Source organism: Galleria mellonella, unplaced genomic scaffold (assembly GCF_026898425.1).
Source record: "Galleria mellonella isolate WM207_F2 unplaced genomic scaffold, CSIRO_AGI_GalMel_v1 utg44, whole genome shotgun sequence".
In the NCBI taxonomy this organism is placed as follows: Eukaryota; Metazoa; Arthropoda; class Insecta; order Lepidoptera; family Pyralidae; genus Galleria; species Galleria mellonella.
Genome location: NW_026442100.1, coordinates 2677548 through 2700049, shown reverse-complemented (window position 1 = coordinate 2700049; position 22502 = coordinate 2677548). Strand labels below are relative to the sequence as shown.

The window sequence follows — 22502 nt, the reverse complement described above, 5'->3', positions numbered from 1 at the left end:
GTGCCTTCTGGGTAAGCGCGTTTCATTCTAGTCTCATTTATTATTACTTACTATCAGATGAGATAAGATCAAGCGCAAAAAATGAAAAATCTCTCCTAATCTGATCCTAATTGCTAATTCAAATTATGTTTCAATTGACTTAAAAAGAAAAAGGTACTCAATTAGATTTTTTTTCGTGTATGATAAGTGATATAAAGGAAAATTCAAAAGCGATCTTGATATTTGTCTTTCTATTCGAAGGCGTTTACTTCCATCCTGTTGTTTATAAAATAAAATTAAAATTTACCATATGAAGGGCTTTTGTTTTTAGTTAGAGGTGCATTTGTTCAGGTATCCCGTTCTCGCTATTATGAGTAGATATGGGTGGCGGGATGCTTGCTATATTGGATACACTGAATATATAAATTTAGGGATAATGTGCAAATTAGGGGACATAAAGTAAGATTGATGGTCTAAGACAGCTCATATGAAGGGTTGACTGATCTGAGTTTATTCTCACCGCGGGAAGCGATGTCCCCATTACTAGCAATAGTTGTCAGGTCGACCACCAGACGACGGCTTGGCAATTATTGTGGTTAATTCTTGGTGAATTCGTCATGACGAGCTAATTCTACCAGCGGATATTGATAGTACAGACGAGATTGTGACCCCATCTTTTAATAAAAAAAAAATATTCTCCCCTTCCCCCTCCCCCATACTTTAATAGATAATTTGATACACAAATGGACCATGTCCTATCCTGGATTATCACATAGTATCAATTTTTCATTAATAGGGGCAAAGTCTTAATTTATAGTTAGTATAAAATAAAAATAATTCCCTAGACCAATTTGACCGCTCCTGCATTCGTGGACTCCAGCTGGTAGGTCAGCGCACGCGCATATTTATTGCTTTATTGGGCGTTTGGGCGCGCATTCGCAGCGGCACGGGCGGGCCGCGCAACCCTCCACCACCGACCGGATACTAAGGTGAGTGGGGCACTATTGTAAATATTATTTTTTATTGCTCAACTAATAAGTATTTAATTTTAAGATTCTTGTTGCATGAAAATTGATTATAATCAGAAGAAAGTTTGCAAAAAAGACTCACGAAAATCGGTGCAAAGTTAGCGAAGATATCGTTTAATATGAAATAAATGAATTCGTTTCATTGAGTTGTTGAAGTCAGTTAAAAATATATGAATTAATCATTATTACTGTTTAGCGTATTAAAATTGTAAATTTGATTGTTTAGTCTTATTAATTTTTAATCGACTTAAAAATGAAGATATTATATGTTTTTTACGTATACTCGTATGTAAAGCATACATAAAATAAGAGATGTGTGCTTTTAAAAAAATTTCGAAGCGACAGGATTGCCTATTTTTTTTTATTAGTGTTACTAAACGTCGAGTGATATTTTTGCCTTTTAAAAAAGTTTCTTTAGGATGGTGTGGAATAGAAAATTCCATTGACGTACAGGGCTTCTGACGTCAAACCGATGAACGCAAATGAAGCTTATTTCGATAATGGTAAACACGCAGAATCGTACTGCTTGTATACTCGTACAATAACTTGATTTATAAGCATCGCCATTTATTTATTTATTGAAAAATTTATTATTGTAATAAAATAATAAATATTAATAAAATAATTAGATTTATTAAAATAAATCTAATTATTTTATTAGATAAATAAATAATTATATCTATCATAAATTAAAAAACAAATGAAGGTCTAGTGATATAAAACAAAGGATGTATGTGCATAGGTAATTTTTTTCATGTTTTTTTCCACGGACAAATTTAGGAGAAGTCCGGGCAGTGTGAACGTGAAGCGCTGCTATCCACTTGGGCCAAACTTTCGGGTAAAGTGAATAACTCTATAAGGCATAGTGAATGCATTAAACTACAGTTTATAATGCAGTGCAGTTATCAAAAAATATATCTTCTGATTATATCAAAGTAAAATAACTTCCGCATTTAGTCTTACGTAATAGTAGTGGGTAAAGAATTTGAACTAGTATAAAAATATTTCACTATTTATTCATTCCGATGAGCAGTAAGTTCGTTAAATTTTTGTTGGAGAGCTTAACTAATAGTGGGTCTGTTATCTATATATGAGTTTATTTTTATGTAAACATAATGTCATCTTTAAAGGATACAGTATGCTTTTTGCCTGAGCCATTTTGCTTTTTAACGTAAAATGAATAACTTAAAATAAAATTTAATGAAAATTACTTAATAAAACATTCTTTATTTCTATATGAATACGAGTGTAAGTACTATAAGAGTAAATACTAATTCAATTTATGAGTTATGCAATTTATGATAGAATTACTTACCTTAAATTATCGTAGGACAAATCAACAATTTGCATTTTCGATATTTTCTGAGAAAAGACGATGTGAACTACTTTAGTTACCTTACTTTAAATGAGCTCCTTAAAAGAGCAAGACAGCTGAACTAGGGCTCGTCATTTTCGAGTAATTCCCTCCATTATTAACTATATTCCTTTTACCAAGCTGTTCATTATGCCTGGACTTCCTCTACGAATAAATATTTATTTATATTATTACTCGTATAATGTGGTCAATAAAATTAATAAATAAATCTTAATTTCTACCAATTACATTATTAATTACTATGTATAGTAACAGACAAATAGAGATTATAATATTATCATACTAATATGGCAATGGTAAAAGTTTGTGAGATGTTTAGACTAGGGCTATGTTTTATACTCGCTCACGCGAATGAATACGTGGCTAAGAACTAGTGTGTACCAAGCAGTGTTTTACGGGCCTATATTTTTGAATAAAAAATAAGTTTCCGAGGAAGGTACAATGGATTCTCATTTAAGTTAGATTTAGTTAGAATCTGTTAATCCACAATAGCGTAAATAATTTATTGTTCGTAATTTATGACTTTGAACTAAAATAACAAAGCCATGGTATAGACTAGAGAACTACTCGGATTTTATGTACAAAATTCACAGGTACTCCCAGAAGTTTAAATGTCTTTTTCTCGACTTTTGAATGCCTAATATGTTAAAAATAAATCGAGTTGAAACCTTTTATAAACAAAATAACCATTTTAATAATTTGTAAGAACTACAATTCTTATTTCATCATCATCATCATATTAGTACTTAACCGTCCACTGCTGAACATAAGCCTCCCTCTTGAGGGGTTTTGCCAGTAGTTGCCACGCTTGGCAGGTGTATTGGCAACTGCAGTCAGAAATTAGAGATGTTTTAAGAGGGACGCTGCTGCCTATCCCTCGTCCCTTAGACGTCTTTTACGACACCCACGAGAAAGGAAGGGGTGTTTTATTTATGCCAACCACACGACCAGGATTTACAATTCATTAAATTGACAGTTTTCTACGGAAACCCATAAAATTGGGCATTGACAAAACATTACCAACAATTTCTTCCAACAATTATACAATTTGACAAAATTATTAGCAATTCATAACAACAGCTCGTGGTATTCTTTTTATAAATAACACGTAATTGTTACTATGCGATGTTTAACTAAATATGGACGCATACCAATTCAAAATGGCAGCTGTTCCCAAAATCACAACGAGCGAAAGTGGGCAATGGCCTCCAATGATCATAGACAATAGTTAAATAAACAAATTGGTTCGTTCACACAATATTGCATCGGTTGCTAAAATTAATTATTACAGCAGCCAATTGATACTGTCATTTGTATACAGATAGATGGGTGGTAGGCACGTGCAAGAAGTAAACGGTTGATTCGCTTGTCGATTCAAGAAATTGTATCGTGTATTTGATTATTCGATTCGATGTTTAAGTAAAAATAGTTTTAATTATGAACCTTATTTATGAATTTATTTTACTAGCTGAACTTATATCTTTAAATTTATGATGTCAATAATCTTCGTCTTAATGACGACTAAACTTGTCTTGCTAAAATTGCTTTTAGCGATATAATGCGTATTGCGTTTAATCTTTGTTACATTTCTTAACTGAATTTAGCAAATAATATTGCATTATAATGTGATAAATTCAGATTATAATATTAAAACTCGAAAAATAGTTATATTTTTATAATCGAAAAATCAAATCGTTGAATGTCGTTCAACTTTACTTGAATAACAAGTAGTTTGTTAATTTTAATAATTTTAGTTAGTCTTTTGATCTTTCATTCCAATACTAGTACGAGTTATATCGATTGTGATATAATCGATTCACATTCCAGTGGCACATCACTAGTAGGTACGTTAAGGTTACTGGGCCGAGAGCATATATTGCTCATGACATCTACAGTTATAGACCTTTTGCCTATGATTCAAATTAGCTCACTTGTTTAGTCGGTCATATCAATCGTACATACCAACAAAATAGATTGAGAAATGATTTAAGCAATAATTTTAATTATATATGAGAAGGTTTAATAAAAACAAGATCGTGTGAAATTTTATTTATTATAATTAAAAAAAAAAGAGAACTAGTGATAGACTAGTCGAGTATCGAACCCTTAGTCTTAGGAGAAATTTTGCGTCACTCTGCGTGTTCTACCGCTTGTAAAACGGATTGTGCTCAGAGGAATTGTTCAATATGATGCCCTCGGCCAACTTCTGACATCGTACGGCTCGCCATCGACAGGGAGTTCACCCTCATATCCTACACCCTAAATGATTGCGTACAACGCGGTTTCAGAGATATTTTTTCCAACGAACACTCAGGTTATGGAATGAATAAATCTTTCTTTGCACAGGCGGCATGTGGTGGCAAACGAGAGTCGCGTGGTTGGCACTTCTCCTGTTGCCAGCTGCGTGCAAGGAACACGAGGTGACACCAAGGGTCGACATCGAGAACCTGCCTCAGGCGCAGGAGGCAGATCTCAATTATGACGACTACAACCCTTTAGATGAAGACGATAACGGTATGTTTATCCGGTGATGGTGAACCCCGTTAACAAATACATTAATAGACAGTTAGATAGATACTCTTTATTGTTTCCTCCAAAAGATTACAATAGTGAACTTATTATAGATACAAAAAATTACGAGAAATCATCATAGTGAGAAAACAATGGGCGACCTTATGGCTAAAAGCGTTCTCTTCCAGGCAACCTTTGGATGGTGAAGAGTAATTATAAACAGTTTGATAGGAGGCATGATGAAAATTCTGTTTTTAAACGAATTAGGAGATGTAATCCATGCAATAATTAACATAGCCTTATGATAAAAAGTCGATCATACTGAATCTAAATATAGTTGTTGAAATATTTTATTATATTATTTTTTCAATAATTAATATAAATAATAAAAGAAAACTCTTATACGTCTAAATCAAAGAAGATTTTTCTCTATATCCTTAGATACATTTATTCTATGCAACTTAGAATGTTAAACAAGCTAAGGGCTCACCTAATGGTAAGCGGTAATCATCGCCATGAGCAGTACCTGGACATAATAGAGTATACTGTTTCACCCATGATACCCTTTATGCGTTGCCGTTTCCTGCCTCTGTATCCTGTAATCTCATTGCTATATCTCACCCTTCAAACCGAAACACAGCCATGAAAACACAACTGCTTCACGGTAGACACCTATTCATAGATACCTATTTTTTATTATTCCCTGCAATAGATTACATTATAAATACCAATTAAAGTGGTAAGGATAGGGGTTTTTGACAATCGGTTTTCTCTGCCTATACTCAATCAGGCGTGAAGATTAATAAATAAAATAATAATAATTTTTATTAAATATATTTTTAATTATAATAATTTTAATTTAAGGAAGATACAGTTTCATAAATTACAATTTACAATTTTTATAATTTATATTCAACGAGAAAATACAAGTATCTGCATTACCATCATTATTATTATATTTATACTAGCTGACTCGGTAAACGTTGTTTTACCATATACATTATTTCTAGAACTATACATGAAAATATATCGTACTACAATTATTATATTCCATTGTCATCTTGCAACCCTATTGCGGAATATAAAAATCACGATAAAACAACAGGAGTTGATCGTAAAAGGGTAAAAATTTGAAGCTGTATGTATTTTTATTCAATGCTAAATCACAGTAAAATAAAATAAAAAAAATTTGTTGAAAAATTAAAAAAAAATTTTTGGGGTGGGTCACCCTTATCATTGAGGGGTATGAAAAATAGATGTTGGCCGATTCTCAGACCTATCCAATGTGTACACAAAATTTTATAAAAATCGGCAAAGCCGTTTTGGAGGAGTTTGGTAACAAACACCGTGACACGAGAATTTTATATATAAGATTATTATTATTAGATTTTAAGTGTGGTATTTAGTATAATCGTGTACCTATTCGTATTTTCTTTTACAGCTATATTAGTCGGACGGGAGTTCAGAGGATCAACGAGTAAGTTCAATATTACTTTGCATACTTGCCTTCCTTGTAACATATCTATGATTTATTGTTTCATTAACTACTATTATTTATTGACAAAAAAAAATGCCTGTGATGATTGGATATACTGATCGTCACATACAATTTAGTATAGATATTTTTGACGTAATTGCGTATCTTGGAACAAGTTATGTTCACTTTAATGTTCAGATTGGTGGCAGCGTGGTGTGCCGGGTCGTTGGCTCCCTATAATATGGTTGAACACAACGATGGCTGGCTCATTCGTCATACTCGTGAACGGGTGCTTCTAGTAGGGACTGGGCTATTCAAGAATACTATGATTTAGCGTTGTAACTTTTTCTTTCTTTTATCAATACGAAGTTTTTGATAGTTATTTTATCCGGCTATATTTTTTTTGTTGTACACTTGACTCTTATTTGAATAAAGCAGTTGTGTTCCTTGCCCGTTCATCTCAGCTGTAATTGCATTCCGAACTGGACGGTAGATTAATAAAAAAATAACTATTAAAAAATGCTTATTATTAAGTTGAATAAATTTTTTTTTAATTATTTGTCAAATACTACCATATAATTTCATTACTAGATTACTAGCATTAAATTACTTATACTATAATCTTTCTCCTTTTCAAAATGTGTACTTACACAATTATGCAGTCTGATATACTCAGCGTAGATGTGTTTTGTTACAGTCTCGCCCCCAAACCGCAGACCTCCTAGCCCACCACCGAGGGGTATGTTTTATTATAATTATTTAAAATAACTTTATATATAAGTGTGCTAAAAGTTATGGTAATTGGTCAAGCCGTAAAATCATCAAGAAGTATTAATACTGATTGATTCAGCTGATAATCTGACGCGGGTCGTTAGCACGCTAAGTGCGTTGCCGCCTAATGTATTTATTAGGTAAAGGGGAGGGATTGTTAGTAATGCGGACTACTAGTTCCATTGCTAGCAATATACACTGTCAGGTCACTTCCACGAGGTCTCCCCTTGAAACCGTCGTGTTCAATTCCAGGTGTATTCACCACGATGGACTAACTGACCTGCCTTTTCATTCTCATCTATCATTTCTTACTGGTGCATTGCCAGTGTATACCGTTACCGCTTTTTTTTTATTTATTCTTATGACATTAAATGAACGAAATAAATTCATTGTTACTTTTTATTGTCATTCACTGATATTATCTTTACAAGCTTCTGTTACCCCTTTTCATAAAATAGAGTATCGGCTTGGTAAATTTTACTATCTTATTTGACTAATATAATAAAATTACTGGACAATGTCTGTACTTAGGAGATATTTAGAAGGAAAATATATGAAGAGTCAACATTTTTTTTTACAATTTTTGCATCTATTTCTATTTGTATATTTGTGCCGACATTATGCAAAACTTACAGCACCAAATTGACTGCGGTTTTCACTGCCGTATTTCTGAAGGTGTAACTTAAAAGCCAGTTTTTTTGTTTATTTAATTTAGGCCGTCTAGAAGTAAGTGATACTAATTAGGAGTCATTTTTACACAGTTCCACCTTCGCCGAGGTGCATCGACATAGGTCGTGTGTGGATTGAAGGGGAACACTGGAAAAGAGACAACTGCACGCTCTGCCAGTGCTACACCGGTAGAGTGAACTGCTCTATCCTGCCGGAATGTTTAACAGGTAACCAGTTAATTTCTGGCATCTTTTTAGTTTAAACTATATACCGTCATCCCTCAAAAATGTAAAACTTGTAATCTACAGGTTTTTAACACACGTTTTAGTACAGAAGTCTAACATCTGTTTATAAGTAAACAAAAGAAAGTGTCTTGAAATAAAATATATTAAAAGCGAAAGAAATAATTTCAATTACAAATTACAAAAATTTTTTGGAACGCTCAATATAAAGCTTTGGGGTTAAGCTGAATTCTGCGGCTTTTGTAGTATACGAGATCAGACAGTATACCAATATTGATACTACAAAGTTAGCATCTGAATAGGCGGTAGAATCATTAAAAAAATACTATACAAAAATGTTTATATTTGTATAGTATATACTATATACTTTACCAATGTTGTAGGGCGATGGGATGGACAGTAGCGTCCGTCTTAAAACATCTCTAAAGGCCTATATGCGGTTGCCAACCCGCGTGCCAAGCGGGACAACTACTAGCCAAACTTTCCTTATTGGGAAGGCTTATGTCTAATGGTGGTCAGTGAACAGCTGAAATAATAAATAAAAATGTAGATTTTGGTTAATAACGTACAGTATTTTGTCTCACAGAGAAAAAGTGCTGTGTGTAATATGAAACTAATACGGGAGTGAAAACTTTCGATTGCAAAGGAATAACAAAAATCGGTCAGAATTAACGACGTAATTACGTAACATGATTACATAAAATATAGAAGACTTGACAACTGTGTTTCCATTCTTTGGTATATAGTATATTGGATATTTAATATTCTTATCTTTACAATACTTTAATAGAATTTGGTACATAAAATTACAAATAAATAATATTACACCAACTAAACATCATTTAATTCTTAAATATTTTTGCCGTGTGGTCCTAGCGTAGAATAGGCCGTCCCTTTCTTTCTCGTGATTATCGTAAAAGGCGACTAAGCGAATTTAATGGTCGAGGGTTGGGCAGCAGCGTTTCTCTGAAAACATCACCAAAAGCGAACTGCGCTCGCCAACCAGCCTGCCAAGCGTGACAACTAAGAGCAAAATCCTTCAATGGTAAACTGCTTTAAAGAATGGTCCAATTTCTTAAAGCAATCTATGGGAGAGGCCTATGGTCAGCAGTGGATAGATAACAGCTGATATGATGATTATTATTATTATTCTTAAAACCGTCTTGTCAAAATTAGTAAGGAACTAATCATTGGCATAACTATACCATTTGGAACCTGTGGCAAATTTTTTTGATGGGGCCCTATCATTTATTTTCAAGTCAAATAAAATAATCAGGTACAAGGTAAAAAAAAATCTGAGCTCGCGGCCTCTTGAGCCGGGGCCCTTTTGGATCGGGGGCCCGTGGCATTTTGCCAGCCCTGCCACCCTATTGTTACGCCACTGGAACTAATGCAGATGGATTCACCATTTAATAAAAAGTTTTTTGTTCAGAATTGACGTATATTTTTTAGTGAATTTAATATATATCCGAAGGTCATATGAATTTTAATTACTTGCATATAAAACTCTTCAGACGTCTGATCAGACTTTTTTCAGCAGTAAGGCCTTCATACAATGCCGGTACCATTACGACCACCCCTGTGAGAGGTGTGCCCGGTCCCCCGGGTGACGACGGACCGACAGGACCACCCGGTGCACCGGGTACTAACGGTGTCCCGGGTGCCCCTGGTATACCCGGACCTGCTGGCCCAATGCCTGATGTGAGTAACATTTGATGCTATTTTTATTATTTTAAAATTAATTTAAAGAAACGAATAAACTGATATAAAATTCGATTATTCGACTATTTTATCTTAGTTTTATACAATAATGTAAAATCAATTACAATAATTTTCTACTGTTAGACAAAGCATTTGCCTTTCCCGATACAGCAGGAGAACATTAGACAACTTTTAGCGCACTGGCCAAATGGTTTGGGATTTAATTTTATTGTATTTTAACCCCTTACGACATTCTGGGGAGAAAAAGGATATTTTTTCTCCAACTACCTACTCAAAAAAATCAAGTTGAAATATTAGAATACTTTCATCAATTTGATTAATGTTTAAAAAAATAATTTTATTGAATAGGTAAATGCATACCTGGCACAATTAGCAGCTACTGCAGGAGGTGATAAAGGGCCTGCCTTTGATCCGTATCAGTATATGCAAGCTTCTGTAGGAGCACCAGGCATCCGAGGAATACCAGGTAAATTAATCGTTACTTCTATTATTAATATTACCAACGTAGTTTGCTTTTAATATATATTTAGAAAAAAAAAAACACTACATTTTCAATACAAAATGTAAATAATTTTTATTAAATTTAAATTAATTTTAATTTAATATTCACTGAAAAATGAAAGCATAAGCAAAGTAAGACATAAAAAAATATTTTCGCTTTTCTTTGGATTTCTATGCTTTGTCTCATTGTAACTATTACTATCACTGCATATTATATTTATTAGGATCGCAGATACTATTCATGTTTTTTTTTATACAACTTAGAATGGCAAACAAGCTGACGGCCCACCTGATGGAAAGTGGTAACCGTCGCCTATAGACATGAACAGTACCATGTACATAACAGAGTGTACTGTTTCACCCATGATACCCGCCATGCGTTGCCATTCCTGAGGACTCAGGTGTTATTCCTCTGTACCCTGTAAATTCACGCTATATCTCACCCTTCAAACCGAAACACAGCCATGCAAACACAACTGCTTTACGATTGAAACATGAATGGGACAGAGGTACCCAAGCAAACGACTTTTGTACAAAGTCTCCCTCTGGTGAATGTATGTATTTTTTACCAAAAAAATTAATATATATATATCTTTTTTTATTATATAAACTCTTTTGTTACTTTGATTTATATAATCTTGATAATACACAATTCTGTGTTCAGATGAGGAAGGTAGGAATGTATAAGAATTTTTCTTCTGTGTTTGAATAGCATTATGGAAAAAATTACAAATAAATCCTTATTCTACATTTAAAGACATGGCAATTAAAAATTTGTTTTCACCCTAGGACCACAAGGCCCGCCCGGCCCGCAAGGTTTCCAAGGACCTCGAGGGGAGACTGGAGAACCAGGCCTACCTGGACTACAAGGATCACCAGGGGAAAGAGGACCACCGGGACTCCCGGGAAAAGATGTATTTATATATCTATAATTTTTTAATTTTCTTTTAAATGATAGTATTTTTTAACTACTATAGTAAAACCGAAGTATGCATTAAAAATAACATTAATTACAGGGTTCACCTGGTGAAGACGGTGAACAGGGCCCAGCAGGTGCGGTAGGTCAGCCTGGACCTAGAGGGGTTCCTGGAATACCAGGCATTCAGGGGCTGAAAGGCCATCGAGGTTTTGATGGCAAAGACGGTGCTAAGGGTGATCAGGGACAACCAGGAGAAAAGGGACCAACTGGACTCCCTGGACAAATGGGCCCACCAGGGCCTATGGTTAGTCATATTAATCAATAATGACAAATAGTTGTACTGTTCATATAAAGCTAATAATTGAATACATGGATTCAGTATTGAATTTGTCAGTTACATTTATTTATATACTATAAGAGCCAACATTATAAAGCCTGCTTTTAATAATAATTAAAGTTAATAATTATATATAAAAAAATAAAGTATAAAATAATATTAAAGTTAATTAAAGTAATAATAATTAAAGTTGCCATTCAAGCAACAAAACACATTACTCGTCTTTTTCTAACTCTTATAATTAGAAAGATCTTCATTTACAATATTTAGTATTTTGTCATATCTCATCTTTCAAATAAGATCACTGCATACAGAAAGCTACTTGTCGATAAAATTATGTACAATTTTATATTTCGTCTGGAAAACTCGAGGATTTAATTACATTATTATTAAAATTATTGGGAAATTTTAATAGGGTCCAATAGGTGCTCGTGGCGAAAGAGGCCGTGAGGGTCCACCTGGTCCCCCTGGTATGCGCGGAGCCGATGGTCCGCCGGGGCCACCAGGCCTTATGGTAAGTACTGATTTTTATTATTATTTTTTTAGACAATTGTAGGATGTCATCCTACATTCTGTTGTTTATGGTTTGCCTAATAGCCGCAGAATATGTATAAATGCTTACAATCGCAAAAGCATATTCACTTGTCACCATGTTGTCGATTTATGTATTTTGAGACTTTTTGTCACAATACCCAATATGTTGACTAGCTTATAATTATTTTCTTTCTAATGTTTTCTAAATCGGAACACGTAATGTTTGCCACTTTTCAAAAGACTTTCTTTAGTAACTTCAGTAAAAATAATTTCCTTTTATTTTTTTAGGGAAATGTCGGAAAAACAGGTGCGCCAGGTTTTCCGGGTTCTCCAGGTATCAAAGGAGAGCAAGGCGTCGCAGGACCAAAAGGCAGCCAAGGCGTGCAAGGCCCTAGAGGAGAAGCCGGAAGGCCAGGACAACCCGGTGAAGTTGGCGCTCCAGGAATTCCTGGGCGAGATGGTACACCGGGTGAAAAAGGTGTTCAAGGTCCACATGGGGCGACAGGACCTCAAGGATTTCCTGGTCCAAGAGGGACGCCAGGTCTCCCCGGAGACCCGGGTGTGCCTGGAACAAAGGGAATGCCGGTAAGTTCTGGCATACTATGAAATCATAATATGTATATATAAATAAATTAATTCTTCGAAAAAATTTAAGTCCTTGATCAGATGAATCCAATAAACTCCATTCATCCATTTCATTAGTTTGTGATTATAATGCAATTAAAAGTTAATGCAAGTTGTTTTATTTGTTTATTTATTTTTAGGGCCAACCAGGTGAAAGAGGTTCCAAGGGTGATGCTGGAATACGTGGAGAGTCTGGCGCCCCTGGTCCTAGAGGTTTACCTGGTAGTATTGGACCAGAAGGCAAACGAGGAAAGAGAGGTCTTAGGGGCCCTGCTGGTAACATTGGGCCTCAAGGTGAACGAGGTTTACAGGGAATGAGAGGTTTACCTGGTGCAGATGGTCCTATGGGTCCCAAAGGCCAACCTGGAGAAAGAGGCAGCGTTGGTTTACCTGGACCGAAAGGGAGTGCAGGAGATCCTGGTAGGGCTGGTCCACAGGGATTATCAGGACCTAGGGGACCTATTGGAAGACCAGGTATTCCAGGCAAGACTGGTCCTCAAGGAGAAAGAGGAATAGCCGGAGCTGACGGCAGACCTGGTGAGCAAGGACCTCAAGGATTACAAGGACCACCAGGACTTATGGGCAGCCCTGGGGAGAGAGGATTACAAGTGAGTCTCATAACAGAATATTTATAATTTATTTATTACAATTCCATTTTTATATTATTATAAAAGGAATAATAAAGTCCCTTGATTTATCTAGTACTTCAGTTATTTAAGGCGAAGATCATTTATTTATTTAATTTCATTATTATTATCATCATCATATCAACCTTTAATTGTTCGCTGCTAGCTTATGATTAGCAGTGGTTAGTTAACAGCCTATAAAGGGGATTTTGCCAGCAGTTATCAAGTTTGGTAGACGAGTTAGTAACTGCAATTAGGATTTTGATGATGTTTTAGAGGCACGCTACTACTCATCCCATTAAGATTGTTTAACCAAGACCATTAAGATTCTTTAGTCGCCTCTTACGACAACCATGGAAAAGTAAGAGGTGGCTTATTCTATGCCGCAACTATACGGCAAGTGGCACACGGCGCTACGCACAACACCCCAAATGAGAGGCTAAGCGCAGAAAATAGAGTCCAATTTACATTTTTACTATATAGCAAATTAAAGATATTTGAATGAACATGTTGTTTTTTTACTATATATTAGGGTGAACCAGGTAAAGATGGCGAACCGGGTCAAGCTGGACCACAAGGGCCTAAAGGTGATGCTGGAAGGGATGGTGGACCAGGTATTCAAGGACCTCAAGGACCCCCTGGTCCTTCTGGAGAAAGGGGCCCTACAGGACCAGCCGGACCGACAGGATTTCCGGTAAAAATCCCAATTCTAATGCTATTATTATTATATTATCATCAATGTAGCTTCACCTTACATTATTTGAGATTTACAATATTATTCTAAACATACTTTATTTATTATAAGTAGAAAAGAAAAATAATTTAGGCAGACAAAAATGTTTTCTTTTCTTATTTTTTTGATATTTATCACAGGAAATAACAAACTAGATCATATTCTAATTGTTCAATTTATTTTCATACTACAGGGAATGCCCGGGTCAGCCGGTTTACCAGGATCGCCAGGTAAAGATGGCGAGCCTGGTGTTGCAGGTCCAGTTGGGCCACCAGGACCGTCAGGACCACGAGGAGAAAGGGGATTCCCTGGTGAAAGAGGTGGACCTGGTCAGCCCGGTGCTCCTGGAGAGAAAGGCGAAGCTGGCGCTCAAGGTCCAGACGGTCTACCGGTAAGTATCTTAAACGTATTACTACACTGTCTTAGTTTTTAGTACTCATTTCCTGAAGAACAAGACACAAGTGCTCCATGCTTCGCTCTCGCCACTTCCTCACTCTCTTAATAATTTTTGGTATAAGCGTAAGTAAGACATTTGAGCATTATAATATTTACAAATAATACATTTTTATTCTTATACCTAAATTTATGATGTATAAATATTGATTTTTAAATGAGTACACATTATTATAGGGTCCCGAAGGTCCCAGAGGTACTAAAGGACATCCCGGTCCAATCGGGGCTATGGGATTACCTGGACCTCGAGGTCAAACTGGATCTCCTGGAGAAAAGGGAGAAAGAGGCTCAGCTGGTCCTCCTGGGAATGATGGTGCTCCAGGTGAGATATTTCTTTCATTACTAGTATTTACCCGTGACTTTGCGTGAACAAGGTATGCTTACTGACTGTGTTGAAAAGTAACCTGTAATCTTTTCTATCCCATATAGTACGTGTAAACCAAATATAATGATTGGTTAAGCTCTTAAGACAATATAAGGTAGCAAACAAATTCACTTTCACATTTGTAATATTAATAAGGACATATTGAGTTTATTTATTACAAACAAATAAGCAAATTTTTTTTTCTTTTTACCATAGATTATATATATATATATATATATATATATATATATATATATATATATATATATATATATATATATATATATATATATATATATATATATATATATATATATGTATAAATAATTGAAGTGAAAAATTCAAGTCAATTCAATTGAAAAATAAACTACCTCCACCTGGAGAAGAATTTTGTTAATTCTTGTAATTACTTGGAATTATATTTGATTATAAAATTACTTATCAAGTTTTTAAAAATTACTTTTGCTTTCCTCAGGACGTCAAGGAGAACAAGGCCCGCAGGGTCCTATAGGTCCTGCTGGCCCTCCGGGCGAGCCAGCTGAGAGGGGAGAACCGGGTACACCAGGTGTTCCTGGTGAAGCAGGGGCACCCGGCTCAACTGGTGAACGTGGCCAGCCTGGACCGCAAGGAGCACCCGGACATCCTGGTCCACCCGGTTTAACTGGGATGCCAGGATTGAAAGGGGAAAGAGGCTACAGCGGGCCTAAAGGACAGCAAGGATCTCCGGGTAGTCCAGGTATTGAATGTATATTCATATCTGTTTGTTGTAGTAATTTATAACGTAACGACCTTATTAGAAAACAGTACTAGAATCCAGTATGATGCCGAGTTACAAGCTATATTGATTCTTTTTTCTGCAAATTTTCATTATTTTTAGCTTATTGGGTTCAATAAAAATTTTGTTTTAATTTATATTAAAAATAATAAACAATAAAATTATTATGAAATAAAATAATCCACCTAGGCATATTAATGATAAAAATTTTATACTGTTATATTTTTAATTTATTTCAAGGTTTACAAGGAGAACAGGGTTTGCGTGGTTTACCCGGGCAACCAGGCGCAAAAGGAGCAAGAGGTGAACAAGGACATAAAGGAGAAACTGGTCGTGCTGGTCTGCCTGGTAGACCAGGCGATGTGGGGCCCTCGGTAATAATCATGTTCATAGTATCAAAATAGTACTTCTGTCCCAAATATTGGGACAGAAGTAAGTCTTATTATAACTGTCTTCTCTTTTTTTATACAACTTAGAATGGCAAACAAGCTGAGCCCACCTGATGGAAAGTGGTAATCGTCGCCTATAGACATGAGCAGTACCATGGACATAACAGAGTATACTGTTTCGCCCATAATACTCTCCATGCGTTGCCATTCCTAAGGACTCAGATGTTATTCCTCTGTACCCAGTAAAATCACGCCATATCCCACCTTTCAAACTGAAACTCAGCCATGCAAACACAACTGCTTCACAGTTGAAACACGAATGGGACAGAGGTACCCAAGCAATCGACTTTTGTACAAAATCTCCCTCTTGTAAATGTTTTTGCATATAATCTTTAAATAGTTCTTTTTAATATTTAGTTTTTTTCAAAAATGAAAAAATATGTGTTGTATTATTTTGTCTTAAAATTATTATTATTATGCAGGGTCCACAAGGGAGTACAGGACCAGCAGGTGCTCCAGGAATACCAGGAGCTAAAGGTGCCACTGGAGACACCGGTAGACCTGGGCCACCTGGCCCTCTTGGTCTCACAGGTCCACCAGGGCCTGAAGGACCTAAAGGAGAGAGAGGCAGTGAAGGTGAAACTGGACCACAGGGGTCTAGTGGACCTCCAGGGCCGTCTGGCGAAAGAGGGCCAAGTGGTTTACCTGGTATGGTCGGGCCACCCGGACCACAAGGACTTCGTGGTCCACAGGTATACATTCAATATAAAAATTATAAAATATAATGTGGTTATTTCGTATTAGTACTATGTGGAATTTTTTCCTAAACAATTATTCAGTTAAAGATATTAAGCGCAATTTTATACAGTATTGTAGCCTGTAGATATCTCACAAATTACTTAACTTAATCATTATAAAGTACACCAGTTTCTTATTTATTTCCATTACGAAATGTCTTTGAAATCTGCGGGTCTACCATGAAATGAAATTCAGAAATTTCGGACTCAATTTCGTGTTTTTGCTTATACCAAAATCGGACCAATAAATTGAGTTTAACATTTCGCTCGTCATACATCCTATCATAAAAGTCCAAAGAAACAATATTTTAACATTTTTGATATTTCCAAATGGCATGTATTATGTAATTTTAACATCAAATTTGTGTTTCGTTCGGATCCGAAATTTCGGAAAACATTTCATGGTAGGCCTTCAGCTCTAGTTAACATGTCCATACATGTCTAACATGCTTTAATTCTGAATATGATTGATATAGGGAGGAATATTCCATTGCTTAATTGTGAGCTTCTTAGTCGGATATTTGTAAAAAAAACTTAATATAACGTCTACAAACATTTTGATTCTTTCCATTTCGGTATACTTAGGAGATATTATTATAAGAATAATATTTTTATTTTTAGCAAGCCCTCTTAATTTTATTCAATTTATAGGGTGAGACTGGTGCTCCCGGAAAACCTGGGGCAGATGGAGCTCCAGGGCATGCAGGCAGCCCGGGATTACAAGGGCCACCAGGGCCTATGGGCGAACCAGGCCCAGAAGGGCGGCCGGGCAAGCAGGGGCAATCAGGTCTTCCGGGTCGACCTGGGGATAAAGGACCTATCGGACAACCAGGTCCTTCGGGACCTTCTGGACTACCGGGATTACAGGTAAATTTAAGAAAATTATTTCAATTTTTTTTATACCACGAAAGCAGCAAGAAAGAGATCTTTGTCGGGTGTCCACAATACAGATTCGCCTAATGCGGGGCCCATTCTATTTTGTGTTTGAAACTTTGTGTTTTCGTCAAATAATAAAATTATATTCTATTTCTATAATAATAGGGTCCAGCTGGCCCTGCTGGGCCTCCAGGACCAGCAGGTGAACGTGGGCCCAGAGGAGAAGCAGGGCCTCCTGGTGTGGATGGCCCACAAGGCCCTACAGGCAAACAGGGTCCACCTGGTTTGGACGGGATTAAAGGAGAACGGGGCGAAGCGGGAGCGGACGGCGCTAAGGGACATGCAGGGTTGCCAGGTCTACCGGGCATGATAGGAGCACCTGGAAGACAAGGCGAAAGGGGTCTACCTGGAGCTATGGGACCGCCTGGCAAGGATGGTGAACCTGGATCGAGAGGTAGTTTGTTCTATTATAGGAATTATGTTGTAGTCATACATAAACAATACATTTGCTACAGTAGCTGTATGATTTCACTGAATTTAATTTTTTGATATTGATATGAAAATTAACACATATCTTTCTTTTCGATAATTATTTTCGTTTCTGAATTATATAATAATAATATTAAATAAAGAATGATAAAGTTAGTAGAATTAAGTGAAATCACATACAAAAATAAATTTTAATGTGATTGATATATATATCATTCTACTAACAACCTACTCCTGTTAACATTATTTATTATTTTTTAAGGCACTCCTGGTCGCGATGGTAGCCCTGGGCCACAAGGCCCCATAGGTCCATCCGGTCCCCGTGGGCCGGCCGGTGACGCCGGTCGCCACGGACCACCCGGACCGCCGGGCCCGCCTGGACCGCCCGGTCCAGCAGGAGAAGGTTTGGCTTATGATGCTGCTGCACTTGCTGCTATGCTCCAACAAGGTAATACTTACGATATGTTTTTTGTTATAAAATCAAATTAATTTATCAAATCATCATTATAATAAATTATCTAATGATCTTCTATAATTGAGCATCGGTGAAAGGAAGAATAACTAACTACATAGGATTTAAAGCAGAAATTTAAAAAAAAAAAACTAAGGATAGTGAATAGGGATGTCGCGCGATGCTACTTTTTCACCGGAAAGTTTTTAGTCTGTATACATATATTTCAACTAGAGCATTATGACAGAATAATAGTAGCTGTAGGTAGCTACGTTACTAACGTTACTAACTGAAATAGTTTGGTACCTCTGGACCACATTGGACTAAAGATTACAGGACTACACGTCAAAATTCAATATAGGTGGTATTCGTAAAATTTAATCTAAAATCCTTTTTTTTTATTGAAATTTTTTTAATAATTCATTAAAATAAACTATGCGGTGACGTACTGATGGTATAAAAGGATTTAAAGTTTTTCAGCTATACTTAGTTGTTACCCAATAGGAGTAAGATTATTTTAAATGGTAACATCAAATTGTTTTTCTTAGTATATTGATAAGATGTGTAATGAAGCTGTTTCAACGAATAAATATTTTAGGTTCGGTGAAAGGTCCAGATCCATTAGGCGATGACCCTAATTCAATGCCTTCAAGGTTCTTCAAAGAAGACATGACGCCAGCGGAACGTAAAGAAATAGTAATGAAAGCATACGAAAGACTTAAAGTGTCTCTGGATAAATTCCTAAGACCCGACGGCACCAAAGAAGCACCAGGGAAGACATGTGGAGATATTAAATACCATCATCCTGACTTTGAAAGTGGTAAGTATATTCAGAAAACATTATTTTTATTAGCCAATTTGATCTTGAAATCAAGCAACTTAGACATAATACTAGAAATATAAGTTATAAATTTGTATAGACGGTTAATTAAATTAAAAATTAAAAGAAAAGACCTATCAACACAAATTTAAATGTCCTCATTTAAATTTGTGTTAGTCTTTGGGCATATTTCTATCTTTGGAAATCTGCAATTTTTAACTACACTATGATATAATATGATTTAAGGAAGAATTTTGAAAATTTCTATAGTTTTCGAAAATCATAAGTTCTATACAGGTAAAGATAAGCGAAACAGCAATAATTCTAACATATAAATATTAATTGTAGGTCAGTATTGGATCGATCCTAATGGCGGGGACATTAACGATGCTATATTAGTTCACTGTGATATGACTAACGGCGGGAGCTGTATATTCCCAAAACCAATGCAATCTCAAGACATTTCATACAAGAGCAAAGAGAAAGAAGCTTGGCTTAGCGAGATGGAAGAAGGCTTCACTGTGAGTATGATTTTATAACTATCATAAAATAAAATTATGCATCTTTTTATTATCTGATTTACAAGAGGTCTCTAAACGGCCATGAATATTAGTGATAACAGAAATATCATTCATGCAATCTCGACTATAATAACTCGACCACCTTCAGGTGCAATACCATGTAATTTTAGTGCTATATACTATATGCACCGCTTCGATAGAAAAATAACATATCAAATTATTTATATGTTGTAAACAAACTTGGTGTAGTCTTGAGTTTTTCACCTCTTACAGTGACTTATTATCCTTAATTTCCTGAATAACTTTAGCCTAAGATAAAAAGAAGTGATATCACGTTATATTTTTACTCGTACACCTTCACGGTTATCAAAATAGATTTACTTATTTTTATCATGCCCATCATCATGCCCATTGTTGAACATAAGTTTTCTCGTAGACTTATGGCCAACGATTCTGATGCATTGAGTTTTCGTGACATATTTGAGGTCGCTTTCGAGAACCTTTCTTCCCCGTTGATTGATTGTTAATTCTGTGAGCTATGTTTTTACTATTTCAATACAATTTGTTAACTATTTCTTTCACAGATCACATACAAAGCAGATCATTCCCAGCTAACTTACCTTCAGCTTATGTCAACGAGAGCTATGCAGAATGTGACATTCCACTGTCGCAACACAATCGGTTACTACGACCCTGCGATGAACAACTATCGTCGAGGCATTAAATTGTTGGCTTACAACGATGCTGAGATATTACCTAAGGCTAATAACAGATTGAGATACAAAGCACTGCTGGATGAATGTCAGGTAAGTAACCTCAATGGAGACTTATAAGTTTGCACATTTAGAATGAATGTCAGATAAAAGATTTATAAAATAGATAGATGTTCGTACAATGAAAGAACTAAACTAACCTATTAAGTGATATTGGATGAAATGGAATGGTAACACCGTCTTTTTGTTTTATGCTTGTTGGGTATCAGTAAAAGATGATAGGTGAGATTGAGATTAGGTTAATTTATTAGAAATTAACTAGTACGCTTTTCAGAAGGATCTAGCTAAGTATATCGCGATATCAATGGGTCCCTTAATTCTTTTAGATTCCACTCCATCTATCATATTCAGATATATGATCAAAGAAGAGCAAATTTATATCACGTATAATAACAGTGACCTTTCATGGTGCAAAAGGTGTGGGTTCTCATCGGATTCGAATTTATTATATTTGAATTAATTTCATTAAAACACTGTACATATTAATGTTAACAATTTAGAGGAATTACTAGAAAAAGAGTTGTATGGTTCATGTCTATAAGTAAAACGTAGTTTCTCAGCAAGTATGGGTTATAAGCTTGTTTGTCATTACAAGACATCGCGTACAACGAAAGTTTAAAAACTATTGACACTAGAAAGCTCTTGTGTCGTGATTATAAGCAGTAATAGTAAAAAGAGCTTGTTAAAACGTATATCACCAACTTTATAAAAATATTTCCCAACAGTACAAGAAAGAAGTATGGGCGAAGACTATTGTTCAGTTTGACACCGATAAGGCTGGTCGGCTGCCGCTACTGGATGTTGGAGTAAGAGATATTGGCAGACCAAATCAAATGTTCAGGATCGAACTCGGATTGGCTTGTTTTATATAGGCAGTGTATTAAACTATCTTTTAATATAAGGTTGATAATTTTAGTTCAGTCACGTGTTCACAGTGCTTTTATGCATACTGTAATGCTCGGATGCAGAACAATTTTATTTTTTATTTTTGTCTAATAATAAATAATATTTTTTTTGTTACTAAGTGGTTACATAATCTATCAGGATAGAAAGTTATCAAATAATTGGGAAAGAAGAATTTAAATTTAAAAAACTTCATGCTTATTTTTCTATTTTTAAACGAATTGTAAGTAATTTATCTCCTTGGTAAGAAGCAGCTAGTTAATTTTAAACTTTCGCTTGATTGACACATTCATTAAATACGTTATTGGGATTTAACCGTGACTGAACCAAAATGTCAATCGTATTATGTGTTCACTAAACATACATTATGTAATACAAATGTAGAGCGTTTATACCAAGTTATATAAAGTATTAGAATACATGTATAATTATAAAATATAAAACTACACAAGTAGAAAAAAAGAATGATGTCATAACAATATTCCCACCAAAACAGATGTGTCACATGTTTTGTAACATGTCCCGACTTACCTTAGTAACGTATTTTGGTGGAAAGGGTCACATTACATTACATGACCCATTAAAATTGTTAAAAAATAACGTTAAGTTCATTTTGCCATTTGCAAAATGAGTATAAAATAAATGCGTGCTACATGGCGATCTGATAAATCGTTTGGTCTAAGAACATGTTTCTATCAAGTGAAGAGTCAAAATAAAAAAAATAAAAAACAATTTAATAACTAAAATATAGATTGTTTACGAAACGTTGTAAAGCAATAACTTCTAAAGAGTTACCCTCTTATTCATAAAAACGTTACATCTAATTTAGCTATTGAAGCTTCT

The 22502-nt window shown here is 35.3% G+C and overlaps 1 protein-coding gene across 1 annotated transcript; it reads left to right on the top strand.

Moving 5' to 3' along the window:
- The first annotated feature begins 908 nt into the window (after nucleotides 1-908).
- On the top strand, nucleotides 909-22400 carry LOC113509330 (fibril-forming collagen alpha chain-like). Its single transcript, XM_052898581.1, has 25 exons — nucleotides 909-968; nucleotides 4729-4896; nucleotides 6335-6370; nucleotides 7068-7109; nucleotides 7903-8037; nucleotides 9593-9753; nucleotides 10123-10240; nucleotides 11065-11189; nucleotides 11292-11498; nucleotides 11947-12045; nucleotides 12354-12650; nucleotides 12830-13297; nucleotides 13848-14009; nucleotides 14242-14439; nucleotides 14679-14823; nucleotides 15341-15601; nucleotides 15881-16014; nucleotides 16512-16781; nucleotides 17478-17693; nucleotides 17868-18156; nucleotides 18454-18639; nucleotides 19241-19462; nucleotides 19811-19983; nucleotides 20568-20789; nucleotides 21482-22400. The coding sequence occupies exons 2-25, from the start codon at nucleotides 4734-4736 to the stop codon at nucleotides 21626-21628; spliced, it is 4476 nt and encodes a 1491-aa protein (XP_052754541.1). The 5' UTR covers nucleotides 909-968; nucleotides 4729-4733; the 3' UTR covers nucleotides 21629-22400.
- The last annotated feature ends 102 nt before the right edge of the window (nucleotides 22401-22502 follow it).